The following is a 23601-nucleotide window of genomic DNA, read 5'->3' as shown; positions in this document are numbered from 1 at the left end:
GACCTCCCTCAGGTGCATGTAGAAAGGGTGAGAAGGTCAGAGATGGGCACTCTGAAACCAGACTCTGCTCTCACCAGGGGATGCTCTCTTTTTAGAGTAACATCATTTTCTAGCTAGAAGAGGCATGAGCCTCAGAGATACGGGAATGAGACAAATAGATAGGAAAACGTCATTAATTTGTTTATTTTCCTTTTAAGAGTGTCTCCTAAATTGTCTGTTTTTTCCTTGGTGAGTCCCCCATATGTATGGGGAGGAAATGTCCAACAGCAGCTCCCTCAACGAGTTCCTCCTCCTGCCATTCGCAGACACGCGGGAGCTGCAGCTCTTGCACTTCTCGCTCTTCCTGGGCATCTACCTGGCTGCCCTCCTGGCCAACGGCCTCATCATCACAGCCGTAGCCTGCGACCACCGCCTCCACACCCCCATGTACTTCTTCCTCCTCAACCTCTCCCTCCTCGACCTTGGATCCATCTCCACAACTATCCCCAAATCCATGCATAATACCCTGATGGACACCAGAGACATTTCATACTTGGGATGTGCTGCACAGGTCTTAACATTTACATTTTTCATGTCAGCAGAGTATTATCTCCTCACAGTCATGGCCTATGACCGCTACGTTGCCATCTGCAGACCCCTGCACTACGGGACCCTCCTGGACAGCAGAGCTTGTGTCAGAATGACAGCAGCTGCCTGGGCCAGTGGCTTTCTTAATGCTGTCCTTGAAACTTGGAACACATTTTCCCTACCCCTCTGCCAAGGCAATGTGGTGGAGCAGTTCTTCTGTGAGCTCCCCCAGATCCTCAAGCTCTCCTGCTCACACTCCTACCTCAGGGAAGTTGGACTTCTGGTGGCTAGTGCCTGTTTATTCTTTGGGTGTTTCGTTTTCATTGTGGTGTCCTATGTGCAGATCTTCAGAGCTGTGCTGAGGATCCCCTCTGAGCAGGGCCGGCACAAAGCCTTTTCCATGTGCCTCCCACACCTGGCCGTAGTCTCCCTGTTTCTCAGCACTGGCCTATTTGCCTACCTGAAGCCCCCCTCCATCTCCTCCCCATTTCTGGATCTGGTGCTGGCTGTTCTGTACTCGGTGGTGCCTCCAGCACTGAACCCCCTCATCTACAGCATGAGGAACAAGGAGCTCAAGGATGCCATTAGGAAAGTGATTTCATGGACATTTTTAAGCAGTGGTAATTTTTCCATATCTCTCCACAAATGACTCTTTCTGTATCCTGTAACTGGATTGAACATTGTTTTTTCATGTTATTTTTATTATGGCTTTTACTAGTGATAATAATTGTTATCTTTTGCTACACAACTACTTGTATTCATTCCCATTTTTACGGTGTCAGCTCTGTCTCACCTGATACCCTCAGTTATGTCAAATGCTGGACAAGGACTGGCTCCCTAACAGTATCTCTGTAATAAAGTAATTTCCATCAGTACAGTGCGTGAAAGCTGGGCTTTTCCTCCAAAGCTGGTGTCAAGAATAGGCCCAAGGACTTGCACTCCTCAAGGGCCTGCTGCACAGGATTCTCCATGGGTTCAGCAACACAGAGCTCAGAATCATGTAATGATCTTTCAGAGACCAAGGGCTGGTTTGGGAATTCACCTATCAGAGTCCAAGGATAGTGGAGACGCTGAATGGTCATGGATTTACACATGCACAGCTCTCCTACGTATTAAGGCACAGTGTCAGATGGCTGTTCTCATGGGGGGGAAGCTGGCGGTGTCAGGAGAGCGCAGAGATCCTCCTGGGACAGCATATGCCTGGGATGGACTGTGAGTAGAGCCTCATAAAGGGAGAGCTCCTCAAGAAGGTGTTTCTTAGAGGTGAAGCACTGGATATTCCCAGCAAAAGAGGACTCTGCAGTCTCAGGAGAGGCAGTGAGGACTCACCTGTCAGGAAGAAGGGAGAACGGAGAGCCCTCTGGGTCACCATCTATCAAATACCAGGGGCAGGATGTATATGCACAACTGGACACAACGAGCACCCTTGGAAACGCTCTGCAGTCCAGGTGCCCTGGACCGTGCAGTCATCTGCAGTCCCCCAGAGGAATTAGAGGTCGTGATACCCATTTGGTTGGGTCTGACTCCTATCCCCGGTCACAGGGGCAGTAAAATGTCACCCTTAGCCACTTTATTCCCTCCTCTCCCCGCTCCATATCCTTCCCAGCTCTGGATCTCTCTGTACTGGCCATTCGGTACTCAGTGGTGCCTCCAGCACTGAACCCCCTTGTCTACCCCATGAGGAACAAGGAGCTCAAGGAGGCACTGAGGAAACTTCCTCAATGGGTACAATGTCAGTGCCAAAACCTGACCTGTATGCAGTCACTTGTCATTCCCATGTACTTGGCATGAAACATGTGCTCTTCATTTATTTATTTCTGAATTTTCACTCTTATCTTCCTGATAAAATAATAATAAATAATTATTTAAAATACAACACAACAGTACGGCAGGAACAAAAGGCAGACTAGGGAAAATACAGGCCTGCTGCTAAATGGGCCAAGAGCCCTGGTGGGAGAGGACACAGAAAAGACCACCTTTGCACTAGAGAGTTGTCCTGCTTTGTTCTTTACACCACAGGATGTAGGGAGGAGGAATCTGTGACCCGATTAACAAACATCACATGAAAACCAGGACACCCGTTTACCACATGAAGAGTACATTAACATTTGCCTCCTCACTACCCTGGAACAGGAAACTGCTGCCTGGGAGAACTCCAGGTGCAACTTTTGTCCTTGATTACCTTGATTACCTGAAAATCAGAGGCCGACCTTGCATCCTGAGAGCTGCAATGGGCATCTAAAAAGAGCATGGTGTTTTGCCAATTGATTGGGGCAGACGGGGCGACGGAAAGACACCACTGGAAAGAATGGTCTTATTTCACTATTAATATTAAGGCAGTACAGAATGATACATTTAACAAAATAAGCTTACTATGCGCTCAGTTTTAGCAACAGACAAAACAGGCAAGGTAATGCACCTAACCATTACTATATGAGAAAGGGAATAGCAGTTAAAAGATACTTCCCCAGTTCCCTAAATATGTTACTGTCATACAGATCCACAGTCGCTGGGGAGTCCCTGTTGTGGCGAGGATTTCGAGAACCTTCCCGGCAACTGGGAGGTCTTACGTGGTGCATCCACCTGTGAGGTCTCCAACATCGCGTCAAGAGTGTCCATCTTTTATAGAGCCAAATCAGCAAATGATGATAACTTGCATTTTGTTTGTGAGCGGTGACATCTGATGTGGCACACTTTCCCTATCATGTGGGATGGGGATCTGCTCGGAGCCCAGGCCTCGGATGGGACGATTTCCTTCAAGGTCAAAAACAGCCGCACGAGAGCTTAAAAAAGCTACAGTTTAATAAGCCTCCGTGCAAGCTGGCATGAGCAATTCTACAGACGAGTGTTGTGTACTGCATAGGCAGTGCCGTATTCATCTCTAAGTCAACCCCAACTCGGGCCTGTCGTTCAGGCCCTGCCACTTCAGTTCCTCATGTTCCACTCTGTCGTGACACACAAGGTTATACTCGTCCCCACATTGTGGGGCTGCCAAGAGATTTCCTTGGTAGTGGGAAGCAGCATGAAAAGAGGAAACACGACCAAAACACAGCTTGGGAAGCTCAGATTGGGCAATAGGATGAAGAAATATCACTTGAAGGGCAGAGCAGTGGTGCTACAGGGCACCCAGAGCGAGTCTGTCACCACCAATGGTTTTGTGTTTCAAGAAACAGCCACTGAGGATGGAAAAGCCCTCAATGAAGGGAAGGAGAACCTCTTGTGAGAACTTTCTGGGGAAGCAGATTGGGTGTCTATAGTCTGCAGGGACACAGGAGCAGTTCTAGGATGACCTGTGGTGGAGACGGCCAAGGGCGCTGCCAAGGCCCCAACAGAATGGAGGTCTTTTTCCTCTTGACTATGGCTGTTGTGTCTGTCACCGAGGCCTATCAGGAATCATCAGGACTTCTTTGCCCCCTTTATCCTTCTGGGGACCCTGGGAGGTGTCGTGTGTTTGTCCTGCACTCAGCATTGCACACCCTCGCCCAGACACTGATGCCAGGGAGGATGTGGGCAACACATGGAGGAAAGGATCTCCCTTTCCAGGTTTTCTCTGCCTGTGCTTGGCCAATGTGTGTTGACAAAACACATTAAGGGTGTATTCAGCATCAGAGCCACCCGAGTATTTCCTCTACCTAACTATTAGCAATGATTATATTTTGTAGCTTTAATCAGCCCCTGGTGAGTTGTTGTAGTTAATGGCCTCAGTGGGATCCATTAATGCTCTACAAAACTTTAGGGTTTCCTTCTCACTTTGACTTCTTCACTGATTTCTTCAATCTCCTTTCAATAGCTGCAATTCATGGACTCAGCACCAAGTACTGCATGGAGCTCATTAAAAAGCAAAAAGTCCTGATAAACCAGGACTCTCCCTGCTATTTCCTTGACTAGTGTCCATGGCTAATTGGAGGGGTCTGGAAAGTGTAGCTGAAAGCTGAAGACAACAATCATATACAAGTATTTCATCTTTTTAAAGTTTTCTATTATTATTCTAAAGAATAGGTGACAGCACACCGTCCAATTCATAGCCATCCAGAGCGACTCCTAATGAAGTCATCATATGTAGGAAAAGAAGTGTCCCAGAAATCAGGCACTGTATACACAATCTTCCTCCCCATCTCCCCATCCCTACCATTTCCCTATCAGCCTCTCGGGAATTTAAATCACTCAGGTTGAACGCTAGCCTTAGTCCACCTAAGTCTGCACTCAATGTTATAGCTCACCTGCCCCAATTCTCACCTGCTCTACTTAGACAACTGGCTGCCAACAGGTACAGGGGGATCTTCTTTTAGTTACAAAGAAAGAAAATAATAAAGCAGAGTATAGTTTCATGGAAAATAATGACACTCTTTGAGTGTATGCTAAGTCCATACAATCTGTACATATAGTAAGGACTTGGATAATACGACAGACTACGGAAAGACAGAGCAAGCTTTAACCTCCCTAAAGGGCAAACCAGGTTCTGGGTCTCTGAGTGAACAGAGTATCAGGAGGAGTCACAATGTGCCCAGATGGTGTCTTAAGGGGATGTTAGAAATTGCCAGTTTCAACAGGACTTGTGGAAATGGGAGACTTCCATAGATGCACAAGAGAGGGAGAGAACGGGCCAAGACACCCGGACTGCAGAGCTGGGCTCACAGCATCACTGATGAGCTGCCACAGACTGAATAAGCAACCAAAGAAGTCCTTCCTTTGGCAGTGACATGGAAGGTAACATCTCTGGCAGGTTTCCAGGGAGATGGGGTTTCTCTTCGCTAAGGACTCCCAAGGACTCTGCAGACCTCTGTGGATCCCGGGCTGTGGCAGAGGCTGCTCAGGGCTGGAGGCTTCCGCAAGTCCTGCCTGAGGGTCCCACCTTGGTTGGGGACAACGTGGCAGCCAGCACTCCTGCGGCTGGGGCTTTCCCGAGCCCCAAGGCTCCCATGGGGCAGCTCCAACCCTTGTGTGGGCGCTGGGGCAGAAGGAGAGAATCCAGGGCAGGTTTCCCTGGCACTGGCTGCCCCTCTTCTCCCCCACGCCGGGATGGGCAGTGCTGGCTGAGCCCAACACAGCAGCTCACACAGCCCCCCAGGCCCCCACACCAGCACCCCCAGCACCCACAGCCCCGAGCTGGGCTCCCCTCCCTGCCCCGGCCCCGCACAGCCCCCAGCACAGCCAGGAGCCCCGCGGGGCCTCACAGCCAATGGCTGCGCTGGGCACGAGGAGGTCACTGCTGCCGCAGCCCCTGATAGGCCAGCTGCAGGGAGAGGGCGTGGCTGCTGCTTGGGAGGTCCCCGCCGCGGGCAGAGCTGATTGGGCAGCAGCAGGGCTGGCTCTGCCTGGTGACTGTGAGGTCACCGCTCCCGCAGCGCCTCATTGGGCAGCAGCCGGGCCCTGCGGGGCTCTGCGCTGCTGAGATCATCTCCGCGGAGCAGCTGCTGAGCCCGGGCTGGGCTCCTGGCGGGGAAGGGCTGGGGAGGCCATTGCTGCCCTGGAGGGCAGGGCCAGAGAGCTGGGCGGGACGGCGCTGTGACGTCATGTCTTTGTGAGTGCCTGATTGGCCGGCAGCAGGCAGGCAGGCGTGGGCGGTGGGTGGGGGGTCTCTGTGGTGAGAGGAGCTGAGAGGGCAGCAGTGGTTCCTGTGTGGGGAAGGGGGTTGAGGAAGCTGCTGTCTCTGAAGGCCACAGGCAGCAGCAGGGATGTGGTGGGTTTGCACCTGTGAGGTCACCTCCATGTGAGCAGCTGGGTTTGGGGTTTAGGCTTTAGGGTTGTGATCAGTGGCGCAGCGTCTAGAGACCTGGAACTGTTGGTATCAGGAGTCAGTCAAAGCCTGTTCAGTTTATTAATCAGTGACCTGAAGGGACAGAGTGCACCCTCAGCAAGTTTGCAGAGGATAGAAAAGTGGGAGGAATGGCTGATAGTCCAGAGGTCTGTGCAGGCTTTGAGTGGGACCTGGACAGCCTGGAGAGTTGGGGGTAGAGGAACCTCATGAAGTTCAACACGGGCAAGTGCAGGGTCTTGCAGCTAGGGAGGAATAACCCCATGCACCACGACAGGCCGGGGGTTGACGTGTTGTAGAGCAGTTCCACGGAAAGGGACGTGAGAATCGTTGTTGGCAACAAATAGACCATGAGCCATCGGTGTACTCTTGTGACCACTGATACTGATGGCTGAGGTCTGACGGTACTCAGAGTGCCCCACAATATTGCAATGGCAGGAGATGTCTTTGGGTGGCCACTAGCTCCAGGCTGTGGTGTTTCACTGCGGGTGCACGAATCATAGAATCATAGAATGCTTAGGGTTGGAAGGGACCTCTAGAGATCATCTAGTCCAACCCCCCTGCATACGCAGGGACACCTAAAGCACGTGGCACAGGACTGCATCCAAGCGGGTTTTGAAGATCTCCAGAGAAGGAGACTCCACAACCTCTCTGGGCAGCCTGTTCCAGTGCTCTGTCACCCTCACTGTTAAGAAATTTTTCCTTAAGTTCCTATGGAATTTTTGATGTTTCAGTTTCCGGCCATTTCCTCTAGTCCTATCAGTGGCCACCACTGAAAAGAGACCATGACCGTCCTCTGCACTCCCTCCCTTGAGGTATTTATATACACTGATTAGATCCCCTCTCAGCCTTCTCTTCTCCAGGCTGAACAGGCCCAGCTCCCTCAGCCTCTCCTCATAGGGCAGATGTTCCAGGCCCCTGATCATCCTTGTAGCCCTGCGCTGGACTCTCTCCAGCAGCTCCACATCCCTCTTGTACTGTGGAGCCCAGAACTGGACACAGTACTCCAGATGCGGCCTCACCAGGGCCGAGTAGAGGGGCAGGATCACCTCCCTCGACCTGCTGGAGACGCTCTTCTTAATGCAGCCCAGGATCCCATTGGCCTTCTTGGCCACGAGGGCACACTGCTGCCTCATGGTCAACTTGTCGTCCACCATGACACCCAGGTCTTTCTCCGCAGAGCTGCTCTCCACAAGCTCGGTCCCCAGCCTGTACTGGTGTCTGGGGTTATTCCTCCCCAGGTGCAGGACCTTGCACTTGGCCTTGTTGAACTGCATGAGGTTTTTCACCGCCCAGTTGTCCAGTCTGTCCAGGTCCCTCTGGATGGCAGCACAGCCCTCTGGGGTATCGGCTACTCCTCCCAGTTTGGTATCATCAGCAAACTTGCTGAGGGAGCACTCTGTGCCTTCATCCAGGTCATTGATGAATAAATTGAACAGGACTGGACCAAGGACTGACCCCTGGGGGACCCCACTAGCCACAGGCCTCCAACTAGACTCTGCACCGCTGATCACCACTCTCTGGGCCCTGCCATCCAGCCAGTTCCTAATCCATCTCACTGTCCACTCATCTATCCCACACTTCCGGAGCTTGCCCAGGAGGATGTTGTGAGGGACGGTGTCAAAAGCCTTGGTGAAGTCGAGATAGACGACATCCACCGCTCTCCCCTCGTCTATCCAGCCGGTCATTTCATCATAGAAGGCTATCAGGTTAGTCAGGCAAGATTTCCCCTTGGTGAATCCATGCTGACTACTCTTGAGCACCTTCTTGTCCTCCATGTGCCTGGAGACAACGGCCAGTATGAGCCGTTCCATCACTTTTCCGGGGACGGAGGTGAGGCTGACTGGCCTGTAGTTGCCTGGGTCCTCCTTCTTGCCTTTTTTGAAGACTGGCGTGACATTGGCCTTCTTCCAGTCTTCCGGCACCTCCCCCGTTCTCCAGGATCTTTCAAAGATGATGGAGAGCGGCTTAGCTATGGCATCTGCCAGCTCCCGCAGCACTCTGGGGTGCATCCCATCAGGGCCCATGGATTTGTGGGTATCGAGGTTCCTTAGGTGCTCTCTGACCCAATCTTCCTCTACCCAGGGCAAGTCTTCCTCTCCACCCGCTTCTTCTCTTGCCTCTAGGACCTGGGGCTCTAAAGGGCTGCCCTTGGTAAACACCGAAGCAAAGAAGGCATTGAGCAACTCTGCTTTTTCTGTGTTATTTGTAACCAAGGTGCCCATCCCGTCCTCCAGCGGACCCACGTTCTCCCTCCACTGCCCCTTCCCTGGGCCTCCTGGGTCCCCACTGCCTCCCTGGGGGTTGCAGAGCCCTCCTTTCCCCATGTGCACCTGGGTTTAGTGCTCTACCTTCTGGTCCCTGCACTGTGAGTCATCCCTGTTTCGTTAAAGCTGCACTCAGTGCCCACTCCCAGGCAAACCCTGTGCCTGGAGATCCCTGGGGGTTCTCTCATCAGCACAGTCACGTGTGGGGCAGCCTGGCACAGACAATGCAGAGACCATTGCCTATCTGCATGGTCACTGAGAGATGAACCCTAGATTGAGGCTAACAGATCACCCTGGAATGCTGAGGTCATCCCCTGGATCTCATGGAGTTCACAAGCAGAAGAGCAGGCCCATTTGTGGTTGCACACCCTTGGGCATATTTTTTGATTCCAGTTTCTAAAGAGAGGCCACATTCAGGACCATCATAGGGAAGATCCCCTTTTATTATGGAAATGTTATTCTGGAGTCCAGCTGTGTGTTAAGGGAGCCCAAGGACTGGTCCTGCTCTTCTTCCAGGGTACCAGGAAAAACAAGCCTCTCTCTATCAGGTTATGAGAGTTCCTGGGCCATATCTGCAGAATAAAGCATGGGAGGACAGCACGGAAATGAGGAGGCCAACTCTAAATAGAGAAAGTCCTGCTGCCCTCCTGGAATGTGTCTTCAGGAAAGATGAACCGCCACGGGAAGGCTGCCTCTAGACGTTACTTCAATTCACTCATGTTTAGTTTTGTGTGTTGGAGCTTTGCATGGAACCGTGGAAACCTGTGGTGACACTTGGTTGCCATTTCTCTCATATTAGAGAGATTTGAGATGACACTCTAACCATAGGCACGAGAGCTGAGATCTCCTAAACAACACTGGACCCCTGGTCTCAGCCCACCTGCCCTTGTCCCGCCGTGACTCTGTACCCCAGAGGTCCCTTGGTGTCAGTGCTGGAAAAGACGCTGCAGAGGGAAACTCTCCTCCCTGCACTGGGCACATCCAAGGGAGCTCAAAGAAGCGGCTGAGAGAATCTCCCCTCTCTGCTAGTGAAGGGGGAAGGCTGGCTTCCTGCTTTATCATGGTCTAAGTTTAAGTGCTAAAAGAGAGATTCCTGTGCAGATGTGACAAAAACTGGGTATCTTTATTTTATTATTTATTATTTTAAGATGGATGTAAAAGAGAGAAGTAAAAAAGAAAGAAATGGATAAAATACAGCCTCGGTGCTAGATATCCTGGTGAGTGAATGAAACAGTTGTTACCACTGACCTTGTACCTGCTGGATGAGTTTCTTCAGTGCCTCCTTGAGGTCCTTGTTCCTCATGCTGTAGATGAGGGGGTTCAGGGCTGGAGGCACCACGGAGTACAGAATGGAAACAACCATATCTAGAAGTGGGGAGGAGATGGAGGGGGGCTTCAGGTAGGCAAACAATGCAGGAATCACAAACAAGGAGACCACAGCCAGGTGTGGGAGGCACATGGAAAAGGCTTTGTGCTGGCCCTGCTCGGAGGGGATCCTCAGCACAGCAGCAAAGATCTGCACATAGGACACCACAATGAAAGTGAAACACCCGAAGATTAAACAGGCACTAACCCCAAGTATCCCAGCTTCCCTGAGGTAGGAGTGTGAGCAGGAGAGCTTGAGGATCTGGGGGATCTCACAGAAGAACTGCTCCACCACATTGCCTTGGCAGAGGGGTAGGGAAAATGTGTTCCCCGTGTGCAGGAGAGCATAGAGAAAGCCACTGGCCCAGGCAGCTGCTGCCATTTTGACACAAGCTCTGCTGCCCAGCAGGGTCCCATAGTGCAGGGGTCTGCAGATGGCAACATAGCGGTCGTAGGCCATAAATGTCAGGAGAAAAAACTCTCCTCCTAACAAGAAGACCATGAAAAATAACTGGGCAGCACATTCCGAGTAGGAAATGGCCTTGGTGTTCCACAGGGAATTGGCCATGGCTTTGGGAACAGTTGTGGAGATGGAGCCCAGGTCGAGGAGGGAGAGGTTGAGGAGGAAGAAGTACATGGGGGTGTGGAGGCGGTGGTCGCAGGCTACGGCTGTGATGATGAGGCCGTTGACCAGGAGGGCAGCCAGGTAGATGGCCAGGAAGAGCGAGAAGTGCAAGAGCTGCAGCTCCCGCGTGTCTGCGAATGGCAGGAGGAGGAACTCATTGAATGAGCTGCTGTTGGACATTAGTTCCTTAGGGGCACAGGAGTCCTGTCCAAGGAAGGAAAGAAAGCCAAAAGTTAAGGAAGGCTTTTCTGAGCCAAACCGTTTCAGTTTCTCAAGGAACTCCCCACATTTCCTCTCTCCCTTATTTCAGCTCCCTTTCTGGTGCTCCACTTTGAACTGGCTGAGTGTGCCAAGTTCAGCAGGGACTCCTGAGGAGTTGTTTCTGCTTTGCTGCAGGTAGAAATAGATGCACTAGTCTGACTATTATTTGTGGAGATGCCTTGGAATGGCATATTGCATTGCTTGGAATGGACTTAGTCCAGAGACCAAGTGGCAATATTCTCCATTCACCAGCATGAGAGCTGAATACAGCCCTCACACTAGTTGTATGTGAAGGAGAAGAGCTCTGTGAGGGAATCACCTCCATCAGTCTTGCCCTCCTCAACAGAGATATTGGTATCTGAGTCTGCCACACCAGATCTCACTCCAACAAGGGAGAACAACAGTCAAAGGGAAACAAGGATAGACCTTACCCTTTCTACATGTCGAGAGGTCTAGAGATAGACCTTGTCCTCATGCCTCCTTTAACCCTGCACCCTTATTGCAGGCACTGCAGAGAGAAGGAGTAGCTTTGATGCACACAACCTGCAGGAGGCAATGTCCACCCCAATGGCAGGGCTCTTCAACATTTAGAATTCAAATCTTCTCTGCAAAAGGATAAGTGGAGGAGTCTGTTGATATATAAGCATGCGTATAAATAATATATATGATGGTGCACACACAAACACACAAAGGTGCCTGCTCACTGAGGGAACATTATTTGATAGAGCAGAAAACTTTGGCGCTTCAGTCGTTCTCAGCATAAACCCTTGTGCATTCCAACAGGAAAAAAAAAAAACAAAAACAAAAACAAAAAACCCTTGTTTGGACTTTGTCATGGGACCCGCTTCATCACTGTCGTGTACTTGCACCTCGCTCACATGAAGGACAACGATACTCACAAGTGAGCCCAGTTCTCCCTGCAGAAACCTCCCAGGAGCAGGGGACTGTCCAGGGGCACCCCCATGTCTGCAGGTGCTAAGGAGCAGCTCAGATAGACCCTGATGCAGCACCCCAGGAGAAGCTGGTGCTGTCTATGAACTGAGGGATGGGTGAGGGGACATTCAGACATCCCTGGCAGATTCTTTGGCTGTTCCTTGAATCTCTTAATGAGTCTCAAACTGTTGTCCAAATCTGATAGTTTTGTTTCCATTTTACTCTGACCAAGTAGAAGAAAAATGTAAGCACTACCTCACTGGCTTCTCTTTCAGGAAATGCCTGCCTTGCCTTTCCTTTTGCAAAGTGCCCCCTGAAATGTGCTCACAGCTAGACCTGTGAGCAGACCTGACCCCCGCAGCACTGCTGTTTCTGTTGGGGAAGGCAGCAGGATGCCCTGCTCATAGGTGGTATGTTAGAGAATCCCTGCTCTGAAGCAACTCCAGCTCCGTAGCATTGTGCTGTAAGCACAAACTCACCATGTCAAGAGCTGTGAAGGTCTCCTCTGTCCTCCCACTCCACACTGCCGTTCCCCTCTCGCTGCCTTCTCTCCTCTGCTGTCCGCAGCAGCAGGCAGTGCCCGCAGCCCTGCTGCTCTTGCCACAGGAGCTGCTCCTGCACTCGGCTGTCTCTGGGCAGTGCTGACAGGCTGCCACGAGCTGCCTCCGTCCCAGGAGCCTGGCCCCGCTCAGGAGCAGAGGCCCAGCTGAACTCACCAATTTCTCTGTCCCTTGTGTCCCCTCCTCCTGGGAAATGTTCACTGGAATAGACTGAAGTGATCACCTGTTGTCTCTTTCCATTGAGTGGAGAGCGACTACTTCCAACATTGCAAGTCCTTTCATCAGAGGATCACTACCTATGAGAGATGGAAATGTGCTCCTGTGGAACACCCGATTCTCATCACTGAACTAGGCAGGACGCTTAGTCAGAACAAGAGGGAGCTCCTTGACACATGGTTCAGGGATCGACCCAGATGTGTCAGTCTGGGCATCTCATGCTGGTCTAGAAGCCCCTGGCATGACGTGGGATTCATAAAACGCCTGTGAGCTCCACAGGCAGCTTGTGTGATTCCTCTTGCCACAACTGAAGTGAGCACAACACAGAGGTCTGCAAGAGAGCTCCTTGTTTAGCTGCAATTGCAGTCACTGGAGATGGAGGATGAGAGTCAGTTGATCACACACAAACACTCCCTGATGACAATCCAAAAGACTGAGGAGGTCAAAGGCATGTGCCAGTGCCCACTTGCGCTGATGCGGCTCCTGGGAGACCTGCATCATCCTAGAGGATCACGGTGGGGGCCAATGGGGAATTGCATTGCCCATCTGAAATGACCCCAGATGCCAAATACAATGGCAGCCCCAGGAACTATGAAGATGAGGCATAGAAATATTCTAGCATTAAGTAGCAGCTCTGGTAATTCAGTGTGGATACTTGATTTGATGGCATAGAAAAGTGCTGGCAGGGCCTTGTCAGATGCCAGGGGTGTCCAGCACAATCACGTGTCTCTGGCAAATGCAGCAGGGCACCTGCAGGAAAATCATGTCCCCTTGGAGTGACTGCTGGGCGAGGGCCCCAGGGCATCCTACGTTTCCATCCTGTACCCAAAGACATTCCAGCACTGACTGCAGGGAAAATTGTCCCACCTACATGCAGAACTGTCCCACCTACATGCAGAATGCTGCAAAAAGAGGAGGCACATCACTCCAAGCTCTGTGCTCTGGTCTCTGAACTCTCAAATCCTTCTAACTCTCCTCCCCTGAATTCCTGCTCACCCCGCTAGATTATATGAACAGGGAGATCTTCAATAGCACCTTCACTTTTCTAGAGATTGCTTCAAGAAATCTACCATCCTGCCCTGTCTCTCAGGCTAGGACAGTCACAAATGGTCCATGTACCCACCTACAGCACCTGCACACACACACCCCCATGGTCCCTAAGGCACTGGCACGGCCTTTGGGTGCCTGGCACTCCCTGGATATCCCCCTTCCCCTGCCTGGTGGCCTGATGGAGCCAGTAAAGGTGCTGCTGGTGCTGTCAAAAGGGAGAGTGGGCAAAGGCACTTTTGGAGCTTCCTCATAACCTGCTGCTCTGTCCATGGGCTTTGAAGTCTTCAGCCAGTGCCATTGTGGTGGCCTTTGCTCCGGAACAGAGCAGTGATGCACAGATGATGCCTCCAGCAGCAGCATCCCTGCACATCTGGGCATGCAGTGATGCAAGAAGGAGAACCATGTCCTAAATATTCATGATTTAATTCTGCATTTCATATACTATAATTCATATTGCTTTCATGTACCCTCATACCAGCTTATTACAAGATGAAATTGGAGAGGACAAATAGCAAGGGTCCTTCCTTCTCTCCCTCTCTTTTTTTCACTTCTTTTTCATTTTATTTTTTCAGTAGGATTTGGAGGAGGACCTGGAGCTGAGCCCACAGCAGGGCACCAAGACTGCAGGTTGTCACATTTCCTTTGGATGGAGGCTCTTCCCATCTGCTGGCCTGATGGTCATCAACCAGGTGGCCAAGCCGGTGATGAGAGCCTTACACTGGGAGTGACTCAGGGGAGAGGACTCCAGCAAGTGTGAGGAAGTGATGGGCTGGGATGGCAGGGAAAGGTGCAAGTGATGTGGACAAAGGAACCTCTGGAGAGAGCAGGGGGATGCAGGGAGCTCTGCTTAGGGATGGACAGAGAGCCTGTCAGGATTGTAGGGATGAGGATTAGTGGGCAGAGAAACAGAGGTGGCTTTGTGTAGATCTCTACTATGGACCTCTAGAAAGACATCATGATGGGATCCCCATGGTTTTCAACAAGACATTTTGATGGCGTCTTTCTCCATGGTCTCCACCAAGGAATCATGATGGGACCTCCACAGTCCCCACAAAGGCATCGTGATAGTGTCTCAGTGGTCTCAATCAGGGCATCAGAATAACATCCCCATGGAAACCACCAGGGCTTTGTGATGGCAGTGGCATCATGTCCATAAGGCCATTGTGAGTGGATGGTCCCCATGGTGACCATGTCCTTGTTGGGAGCCAAGGCCCCAGGGTCCCCATTCCGAGGAGAGCAGCTCCAAGCGGCTCTGAAGGGTGGAGGACCTCAGGAAAGGCAGCCATTTAGTAAGGGCAGCCATTTAGTAAGCATCTGTCAAGAAGAAGAATGCTCCATACAAACAGTTGGTAAAATTAGGAAACATCTCTGGAGCCCAGCTTGACTAAACAGGGAACTGGCATGTGGTCTTCAAGTCAATAAGGCAGCATGTGGAAAGGGGAAGAGGCTGCAAAGGAGGAAATCACAAATATTGTCCAGAACAGTAAGGATGGTTTTGGGGAAGCCAAATCTCCCTGCTCCTGCTTCAGTAAGAGTAAATAATGAAGAAGGAAAATGCGGGCTCACTGCTGAATGGGACTGGGATTCTAGCAAGTGCAGCCCTGCTTGGCTTCAGTCAACCTTCGCCAACAAGGTGAAGCCTGAGAAATGTCCGAAAGGGGCAACTGGAGAGGTCAATTCTCTGTCCTTGCCCTGGCAAGTGTGTGCCCTGGGTAGAGCTATAGCGTTGGCTGGGGTTGGGGCTTGGTTTGGAGGTTTGGCGTTTGGCAAGACGAGACCAAATTCCTGTGGGATGAAAGAGCACGAAGTCTGAGTGCAGGCTGAGATGAGGGTGAGCCTCAGCTCCATGATAACTGCTGTGGGCTGCTCTTTGGGTAGCAGTGGGATGGAGGACAGTCTGTGGCAGAAGACAGTCTTCCTCCTGGAGGCACCAAAGCAGGCTCACTGTTCTTCACTTCCTCAGCAGGGTTTCATGCACTGTGCTGCTTAAGATAGAGATGATAGGCCAGAAAAGAGCAGAGGTGCCATTAGCACAGATCCTCCTGAGAACCTTGTGTAGGAGTCGGCTTCCTGCCTTACTTCATGGCCATGGTGAAAGTAGTGCAAGAACATGGTGCTGCCAAATTAGAAGAATGAAAATGTATTTCAAATTGTTGAAGACTGCCTGAAGTTTTGGAAAAGGCCATCTTTGTTATTCTTTGGGAATGTTCCTACTTATGACTGCAATCTGCTTTAGGGGATGGATTCAATTTGATCACGTAGAGAGGCTGGTGCTGCTGGAGATTCCCTGGGCTAGTTCCCTTGTGGTGCTGAAATTTTTGGAGGTGGCTCCTGCAGGCCCTTAGCTTGTCATTAGGAAAAATATCTGAAATAAAGAAAGAAAAAAAAAAGGCTAAGACCTCTTATTTTCCCTCCATTGACTAGAAAGGGAAATGCAGACAACTGCATTTGACAGAGACATCTGCATGAGGCAACTTTCTTTTTCAGGTGCTCATTGTAATCAGTCTAATGTTAAGACACTCCTCTCCAATTAGCTAGAGAAGATTTGAAAATTGAAGAAAATTATGGCAAGAATCATGGCTCCTGAGGGGTTTTACATTTGACTGACCCTTTGGGAGTAGTTGGTGCTGAGTCCATGAACCACCAATGCTGAGAGGAGACTGAAGAAACTTCTCAAGAAGTTCAAGTCAGAAGCACATCCCCAAGTTTCTTGGAGGGTTAATGGGTCCCACTGTGGTTCATTACCAAGCAAAGCCTCCCCAGGGGCTGATTAGAGCAGAGAATTGGAAGCCATGATTAAATGTAGGAAAATGCAAAGTGCAGGTGCCTCTGATGCCAGGTCAACCCTACATGTGTGTTTTCAAGCAGATTGACCAAACAGAGAACCAGGCCCTAAGCAGGGGGATCCTTTCCATCATGCTTTGCCCAAGGCTTTTGGTTGGAGCAGTGTGTAGGTGGGGGTGTTCAAGGTCTAGGGCAGGACACTGATCCAGGACCTCTTGCGTCCCTGGGGGAAAGCAGGCAAGGAGGCCCTGTTGCCAGAAGGAAGAAGTTTCTTCTTCTAGGCCTCAACGGCAGAGACACCAGCCATGGCCAAGAGGACATAGACCTAGTTCTTGAGGAGGTTTTGGCACCACCCTCAGCTGTCTCTCCCTTGGGCTCTCCTACACTTTCCCATTCCTGTGCCTGTTTCCCTGCAGCCTATAGACATCAAGCTGCTTCCCCACCTTGTTCTCACCCCAGCATCTCTCCATCTTTTCTCATGTCTCTCTGTCCTTAGTGACTGTCGTTTGAAACAAAATGGCATGGTTTGCTCTCAGGTCCCCTCCAGGTGACATGATGCACCACATCACTGCTCTTAAGTGACATTTCTCTTTTCTTCAAGTCAAGTCTGTACCTCAAGCGGCAGTTTGTGGCTCTTTCCCCTTCTCAGTTTCTTTCCTACTACCAGAACAACATCCCTGAAACCACCCCCCTGCAGGCAGTCACAGGCTCCTGCTCTCTTCCCATTAGCTGTAACACTTGAGCAGGCTAAAGAAGCTCATGGCCCTCAGCTTCTGCATGCAGGCCATGTGCTGCCCAGGCCTGAAAAAGCAACCTCACCCCAGCAGAAGGGTCTCACTCTGGTGATGTCAGCTGCTGATCCACAGGAAAACAACAAAAAAAAGGAATTTTCAGCAGAAACCTTGACTTCTTTGCACTGAACAAGCCCAAACCCTCTCCTCACAACCCTCTCCTCACAGTGGGGCAAGTGATACTCGAGCACCCAAACACCTTGGGGGCCTGACACTGACCTCACTTCATGTGATGAGCAGAGTTCTTCTACAGAGAGCCCCAACTGGATGCAGTTTCTAGAGGCACTCTAACGAGCACAGAGTAGGGGACTCCTGTTCATGCAGTCGAGGACACTGTGGCCTCCAGAGCACGTTGCTGGCTCACATGCAGCTTGCTGCCCACAAAGGTCCTTCTCCAAAGAGCAGCTGCCCAGCCGGACATTCCTCAGTCCATATCACTGCAAGGCTTGGTCTATCCCAAGGGCAGGACCTGGTTTTTGTCCTTATTGGAATGCCATCACTACAAAGCAGACAATGCTATCCTGCGTAGCCAAGCTGATCTCCCAAGGTGTCTTCTAGTTTTAATGAGCATAGGGATGGACCATCCTTGTGCTGGGTGGCTGTGCTCCTTAAAGACCTGCTGGCTTTACTAAGCTCCACCACCCTTCAGATTGCCGGATTCCCCCAAGGGGAGGGAGCCTACGCAAGCTCTCACCCAGACCTTGATCCATCCCATGCAAGAGCTCCTTCCATCTGAGCTGTCCCTTCACATCAAGGACATCCACCCCACCCTGCTCTTCCCCGCTCACCTTTCTTGTTGTGGAGCTTGTCCTCTGCCATCACAGCCCTCTAGTCATGTGAGCGGTCTCAAAGCATCTCAGTTATTCCAACTGTGTTTCAGTGCAGTGACAGCTTGTGCCGCTCCATCTGCTCTGCTCTGCTCTCTGTGCTCTCTCTGGAGCTGAGCCCACAGCAGGGCACCAAGACTGCAGGTTGTCACATATCCTTTGGATGGAGGCTCTTCCCATCTGCTGGCCTGATGGTCATCAACCAGGTGGCCAAGACGGTGAGGAGAGCCTTAAACTGGGAGTGACTCAGGGGAGAAGAAGACTCCAGCAAGAGAGAGAAGTTAATGGCCTGGGATGGCAGGGAAAGGTGCAAGTGATGTGGACAAAGGAACCCCTGGAGAGAGCAGTGGGATGCAGGGAGCTCTGCTTAGGGATGGACAGAGAGCCTGTCAGGATTGTAGGGATGAGGATTAGTGGGCAGAGCAACAGAGCTGGCCTTGTGTAGACCTAGTTCTTGAGGAGGTTTTGGGACCACCCTCAGCTGTCTCTCCCTTGGGCTCTCCTACACTTTCCTATGCCTGTGCCTGTTTCCCTGCAGCCTGTAGACACCAAGGCTGCTTCCCCACCTTATTCTCACCCCAGCATCTCTTTATCTTTTCCCATGTCTCTCTGTCCTTGGTGACTGTTCTTTGAAGGCATGGCTTGATCTCAGGTCCAAACCAGGTGACCTCTTGCACCACACTACTGCTCTTAAGTGACATTTCTCTTTTATTCAAGCCAAGTCGGTACCTCAAGCTGCAGTTGGTGGTTCTTTCCCCTTCTAAAACCCTTTCCCACTACCAGAACAACTTCCATCATCCCCGAAACCATCCTGCAGCCAGTCACAGGCTCCTGCTGTGTTCCAATTAGCTGTGGCACTTGAGCAGGCTAAAGCAGCTCATGGTCCTCAGCTTCTCTATGCAGGCCATGTGCTTACCAGGCCTGAAAAGCAACCTCACAACAATAGAAGGGCCTGACTCCGGGGAGGCCATGTCAGGTGCTGACCCACAGACTAAAAGAAAAAAAAAAAAAAAAAAGATTTTTTCTGCAGAACCCTTAACTTCTTTGCACTGAATAAACCCAAATCCTCTCCTCACAGGTTGGGCAAGTGATGCTCCAGCCCCCAACCTTCTTGGAGGCCTGAGACTGAACTCACTTCACGTAATGAGCAGAGAGCCCCAATTGGATGCAGTATCTAGAGGTACTCTAAAGAGTACAGAGTAGGGGGACTCGTGTTCATACAGTCCAGGACACTGTGGCCTCCAAAGCATGTTGCTGGCTCACTGCCCACAAAGGTCCTCCAAAGAGCTGCTGCCCAGCTAGACATTCCCCAGCCCATATCACTGGGAGGGTTCATCTGTCCTAGGACAGGACCTGGTTTTTGTCCTCATTGTAACACCATCCCTTCAAAGTAGACAATACTATCCTGTGTAGCCAAGCTGATTTCCCAAGGTGTCTTGTAGTTTTAATGAGCATCGGAATGGACCATCCTTGTGCTGGGTGGCTGTGGTCCTTAAATACCTTCTAGTCTTCCTGAGCTCCATTGCCCTTCAGATTGTCAGATTCCCTCATCCGGAGGGAGCCTACACAAGCTCTCACCCAGACCTTAGAATCATAGAATCATAGAATCATAGAATGCTTAGGGTTGGAAGGGACGTCTAGAGATCACCTAGTCCAACCCCCCTGCACACGCAGGGTCACCTAGAGCACGTGGCACAGGACTGCGTCCAAACGGGTTTTGAAGATCTCCAGAGAAGGAGACTCTACAACCTCTCTGGGCAGCCTGTTCCAGTGCTCTGGCACCCTCACTGTTAAGAAATTTTTCCTTAAGTTCCTATGGAATTTTTCGTGCTTCAGTTTCCGGCCATTTCCTCTAGTCCTATCAGTGGCCACCACTGAAAAGAGTCCAGCACCGTCCTCTGCACTCCCTCCCTTGAGGTATTTACAGACACTGCTCAGGTCCCCTCTCAGCCTTCTCTTCTCCAGGCTGAACAGGCCCAGCTCCCTCAGCCTCTCCTCATAGGGCAGATGTTCCAGGCCCCTGATCATCCTTGTGGCCCTGCGCTGGACTCTCTCCAGCAGCTCCACATCCCTCTTAGTCTGTGTAACCCAGAACTGGACACAATACTCCAGATGCAGCCTCACCAGGGCTGAGTAGAGGGGCAGGATCACCTCCCTCGACCTGCTGGAGACGCTCTTCTTAATGCAGCCCAGGATCCCATTGGCCTTCTTGGCCACGAGGGCACACTGCTGCCTCATGGTCACCTTGTCGTCCACCATGACACCCAGGTCTTTCTCCGCAGAGCTGCTCTCCACAAGGTCGGTCCCCAGCCTGTACTGGTGTCTGGGGTTATTCCTCCCCAGGTGCAGAACCTTGCACTTGGCCTTGTTGAATTGCATGAGGTTTTTCACCGCCCAGTTGTCCAGTCTGTCCAGGTCCCTCTGGATGGCAGCGCAGCCCTCTGGGGTATCGGCTACTCCTCCCAGTTTCGTGTCATCAGCGAACTTGCTGAGGGAGCACTCTGTGCCTTCATCCAGGTCATTGATGAATAAATTGAACAGGACTGGACCAAGGACTGACCCCTGGGGGACCCCGCTAGCTACAGGCCTCCAACTAGACTCTGCACCGCTGATCACCACTCTCTGGGCCCTGACATCCAGCCAGTTCCTAATCCACCTCACTGTCCACTCATCTATCCCACACTTCTGGAGCTTGCCCAGGAATTACCCCTAGGAGCCAAATCCCTCTCCTGCTTCCCCCTGGCCTTGGGCATTCCAGACTTTGCTCTCTTTGTGGGAACGTCCTTTCAGCATAGCCCTAAGTGCTCTCTACATGAGCATGTCCCGGCTGTCAAGTGGGGCCATTGCACACACGGTGTCCTTGGCTCTTGGTAACAGGTTTCTCCATTGCAGACCTCTTCTTTGTGCCACAGCTGAGGCTCTCCACCCCAATATCGCACACAAGTGCATGCACCCTGGGGCACAGAGGAGAGCAGATGGAGAGGCACGAGCTGTCACTGCACTGAACCATGGTTGGAATAATGGAGAGGCTTTGAGACCACTCACATGACTAGAGGGCTGTGATGGCAGAGGACAAGCTTCGCAGGAAGAAAGGTTAGGGGGGAAGAGCAGGATGGGGTGGATGTCCTTGATGTGAAGGGATAACTCAGATGGGAGGTGCTCTTGCATGGGATGGATCAAGGTCTGGGTGAGAGCTTGTGTAGGCTCCCTCCCCTTGGGGGAATCCGGTAATCTGAAGGGTGGTGGAGATTAGGAAAGCCAGCAGGTCTTTAAGGAGCAGAGCCACTCAGCACAAGGATGGTCTATCCCGATGCTCATTAAAACTAGAATACGCCTTGGGAGATCAGCTTGGCTACACAGGATAGTATTGTCTACTTTGTAGGGATGGTGTTCCAAAAAGGACAAAAACCAGGTCCTGCCCTTGGGATAGATCAAGCCTTGCAGTGATATGGACTTGGCAATGTCCGGCTGGGCAGCAGCTCTTTGGAGAAGGACCTTTGTGGGCAGCAAGCTGCATGTGAGCCAGCAACATGCTCTGGAGGCCACTGTGTCCTGGACTGCATGAACTGGAGTCCCCCTACTCTGTACTCATTAGAGTACCTCTAGATACTGCATTCAACTGGGGCTCTCTGCTCATCACGTGAAGCCAGTTCAGTGTCAGGCCTCCAAGGTGGTTGGGGGCTGGAGCACCACTTGCCCCACTGTGAGGAGAGGGTTTGGGTTTGTTCAGTACAAAGAAGTTAAGGCTTCTACTGATTTTTTTTTCATTTTTTTCCTTTTTTACTGACTTTTTTTTCTTTTTTTTCCTCCCCAGAGTCAGGCCATTCTATTGGTGTGACGTTGCTTTTTCGGGCCTGGGCAGGACACAGCATGCATGGAGAAGCTGAAGGCCATGAGCTTCTTTAGCCTGCTGAACTGTTACAGCTAATGGGAAGAGAGCAGGAGCCTGTGACTGCCTGCAGGGTGGTTTCAGGGATGATGGAAGTTGTTCTGGTAGTAGGAAAGAAACGGAGAAGGAGAAAGAGTCACAAACTGCCGCTTGAGGTACAGACTTGACTTGAAGAAAAGAGAAATGTCACTTAAGAGCAGTGCTGTGGTGCATCATGTCACCTGGAGGGGACCTGAGATCAACTCATGCCTTTGTGTTTCAAAGAAGAGTCACCAAGGACAGAGAAACATGGGAAAAACTGGAGAGATGCTGGCGTTAGAACAAGGTGGGGAAGCAGCCTGGGTGTCTACAAGCTGCAGGGAAACAGGGACAAGCATGGGAAAGTGTAGGACAGCCCAAAGGGGAGACAGCCGAGGGCAGGGCCACAACCAAAAACCTCCTCAAGAACTAGGTCTATGTCCTCTTGGCCATGGCTGATGTCTCTGCCATTGAGGTCTAGGAGAAGAAACTTCTTCCTTCTGGCAACAGGGCCTCCTTGCCTGCTTTCCCCCAGGGACACAAGAGGTCCTGGATCAGTGTCCTGCCCTAGGCCTTGAACACTCCCACCCACACACTGCTCCAACCAAAAGCCTTGGGCAAAGCGTGGTGGAAAGGATGTCTGTACTCAGGGACTGGGCACCTCTATTTGGTCATTCTGCTTGTTAACACACATGTAGGGTTGACTTGGCATCAGAGGCACCTGCACTTTGCATTTTTCCTATGTTTAATCATGACTTTTAACTCTCTGCTCTGATCAGCCCCTGGGGAGGCTTTGCTTGGTAATGAACCACAGTGGGACCCATTAACCCTCCAAGAAACTTGGGGATGTGCCTCTGACTTGAACTTCTGGAGAAGTTTCTTCAGTCTCCTCTCAGCATCAGAGGTTCATGAGCTCAGCACCAACTACTCCCAAAGGGTCAGTCAAATGCAAAACTCCTCAGGAGCCATGATTCTTGCCATAATTTTCTTCAATTTTCAAATCTTCTCTAGCTAATTGGAAAGGAGTGTCTTAACATTAGACTGATTACAATGAGCACCTGGAAAAGAAAGATAGATATATTTTTTTGAGCTTTCTTTATTGTTCTATGTTCTGAATCAGCCATACGCACTTTCTCCACTTCCTAGAGTGTCTCCCCGTGAAGTCTGGACATGTGTGAAAAGCAATGATTTTGAGGGGAGACCTGTATGCAGAACCTTCTTGCTCAGCTCCCCAGCCCTGCCACTTCTCTCATCAGCCACTGGGACCTTGGATCACTCTGGCTAAAACCAAACTGTTTTTCTCGCACCAGTAGCTGAATTTTGCAGCTCATGTGCACCAATTCCCACCTGAACTAGCTGCAAACATGTAAAAGTATTAAGTATGATAAAACAAAATAACCTGGATCCTATGTCAATAGGAAACAAAATCTCAACTGTAGGTTGAATCCTGAGTTGTCTCCAGGGAGCTTCACAGCCTACAAGGAATAACCTTCCTTGAACCTCTTTTCACAACCAGGTAGTAAAGGCTGGATAGACACACGGTGAAGGAGCTGGTTAAGAGACAACAAGAGTCTCCTGAAAGGCTCCCTGAAGCTCAAAGCAGCAAGGGAAGAGTTGAGAGGTGTCTGAATGATAAAGAGCAAGGGGAGGAGGAAGACTAGAACCATGGAAAGTGCAGATGTGCAGATCATCT

General features: G+C 51.0%; 1 protein-coding gene across 1 annotated transcript; it reads left to right on the top strand.

Annotated features, from left to right (window-relative positions):
• The first annotated feature begins 256 nt into the window (after positions 1–256).
• On the top strand, positions 257–1216 carry LOC148593202 (olfactory receptor 14C36-like). Its single transcript, XM_088531731.1, has one exon. It carries the CDS (start codon positions 257–259, stop codon positions 1214–1216), a length of 960 nt encoding a protein of 319 aa, XP_088387857.1.
• Positions 1217–23601: the final 22385 nt, after the last annotated feature.

This window comes from Tinamus guttatus, unplaced genomic scaffold, assembly GCF_059628265.1.
Source record: "Tinamus guttatus ecotype Peru unplaced genomic scaffold, ASM5962826v1 Tinamus_guttatus_pri_ptg000429l, whole genome shotgun sequence".
In the NCBI taxonomy this organism is placed as follows: Eukaryota; Metazoa; Chordata; class Aves; order Tinamiformes; family Tinamidae; genus Tinamus; species Tinamus guttatus.
Note: the sequence above shows the minus strand (reverse complement) of the source record. Positions and strands in the feature narration are given on the sequence as shown.

Coding starts and splice junctions, on each gene's coding strand:
- LOC148593202 (XM_088531731.1), top strand. CDS start 257: ATGTCCAACAGCAGCTCCCTCAACGAGTTCCTCCTCCTGCCATTCGCA.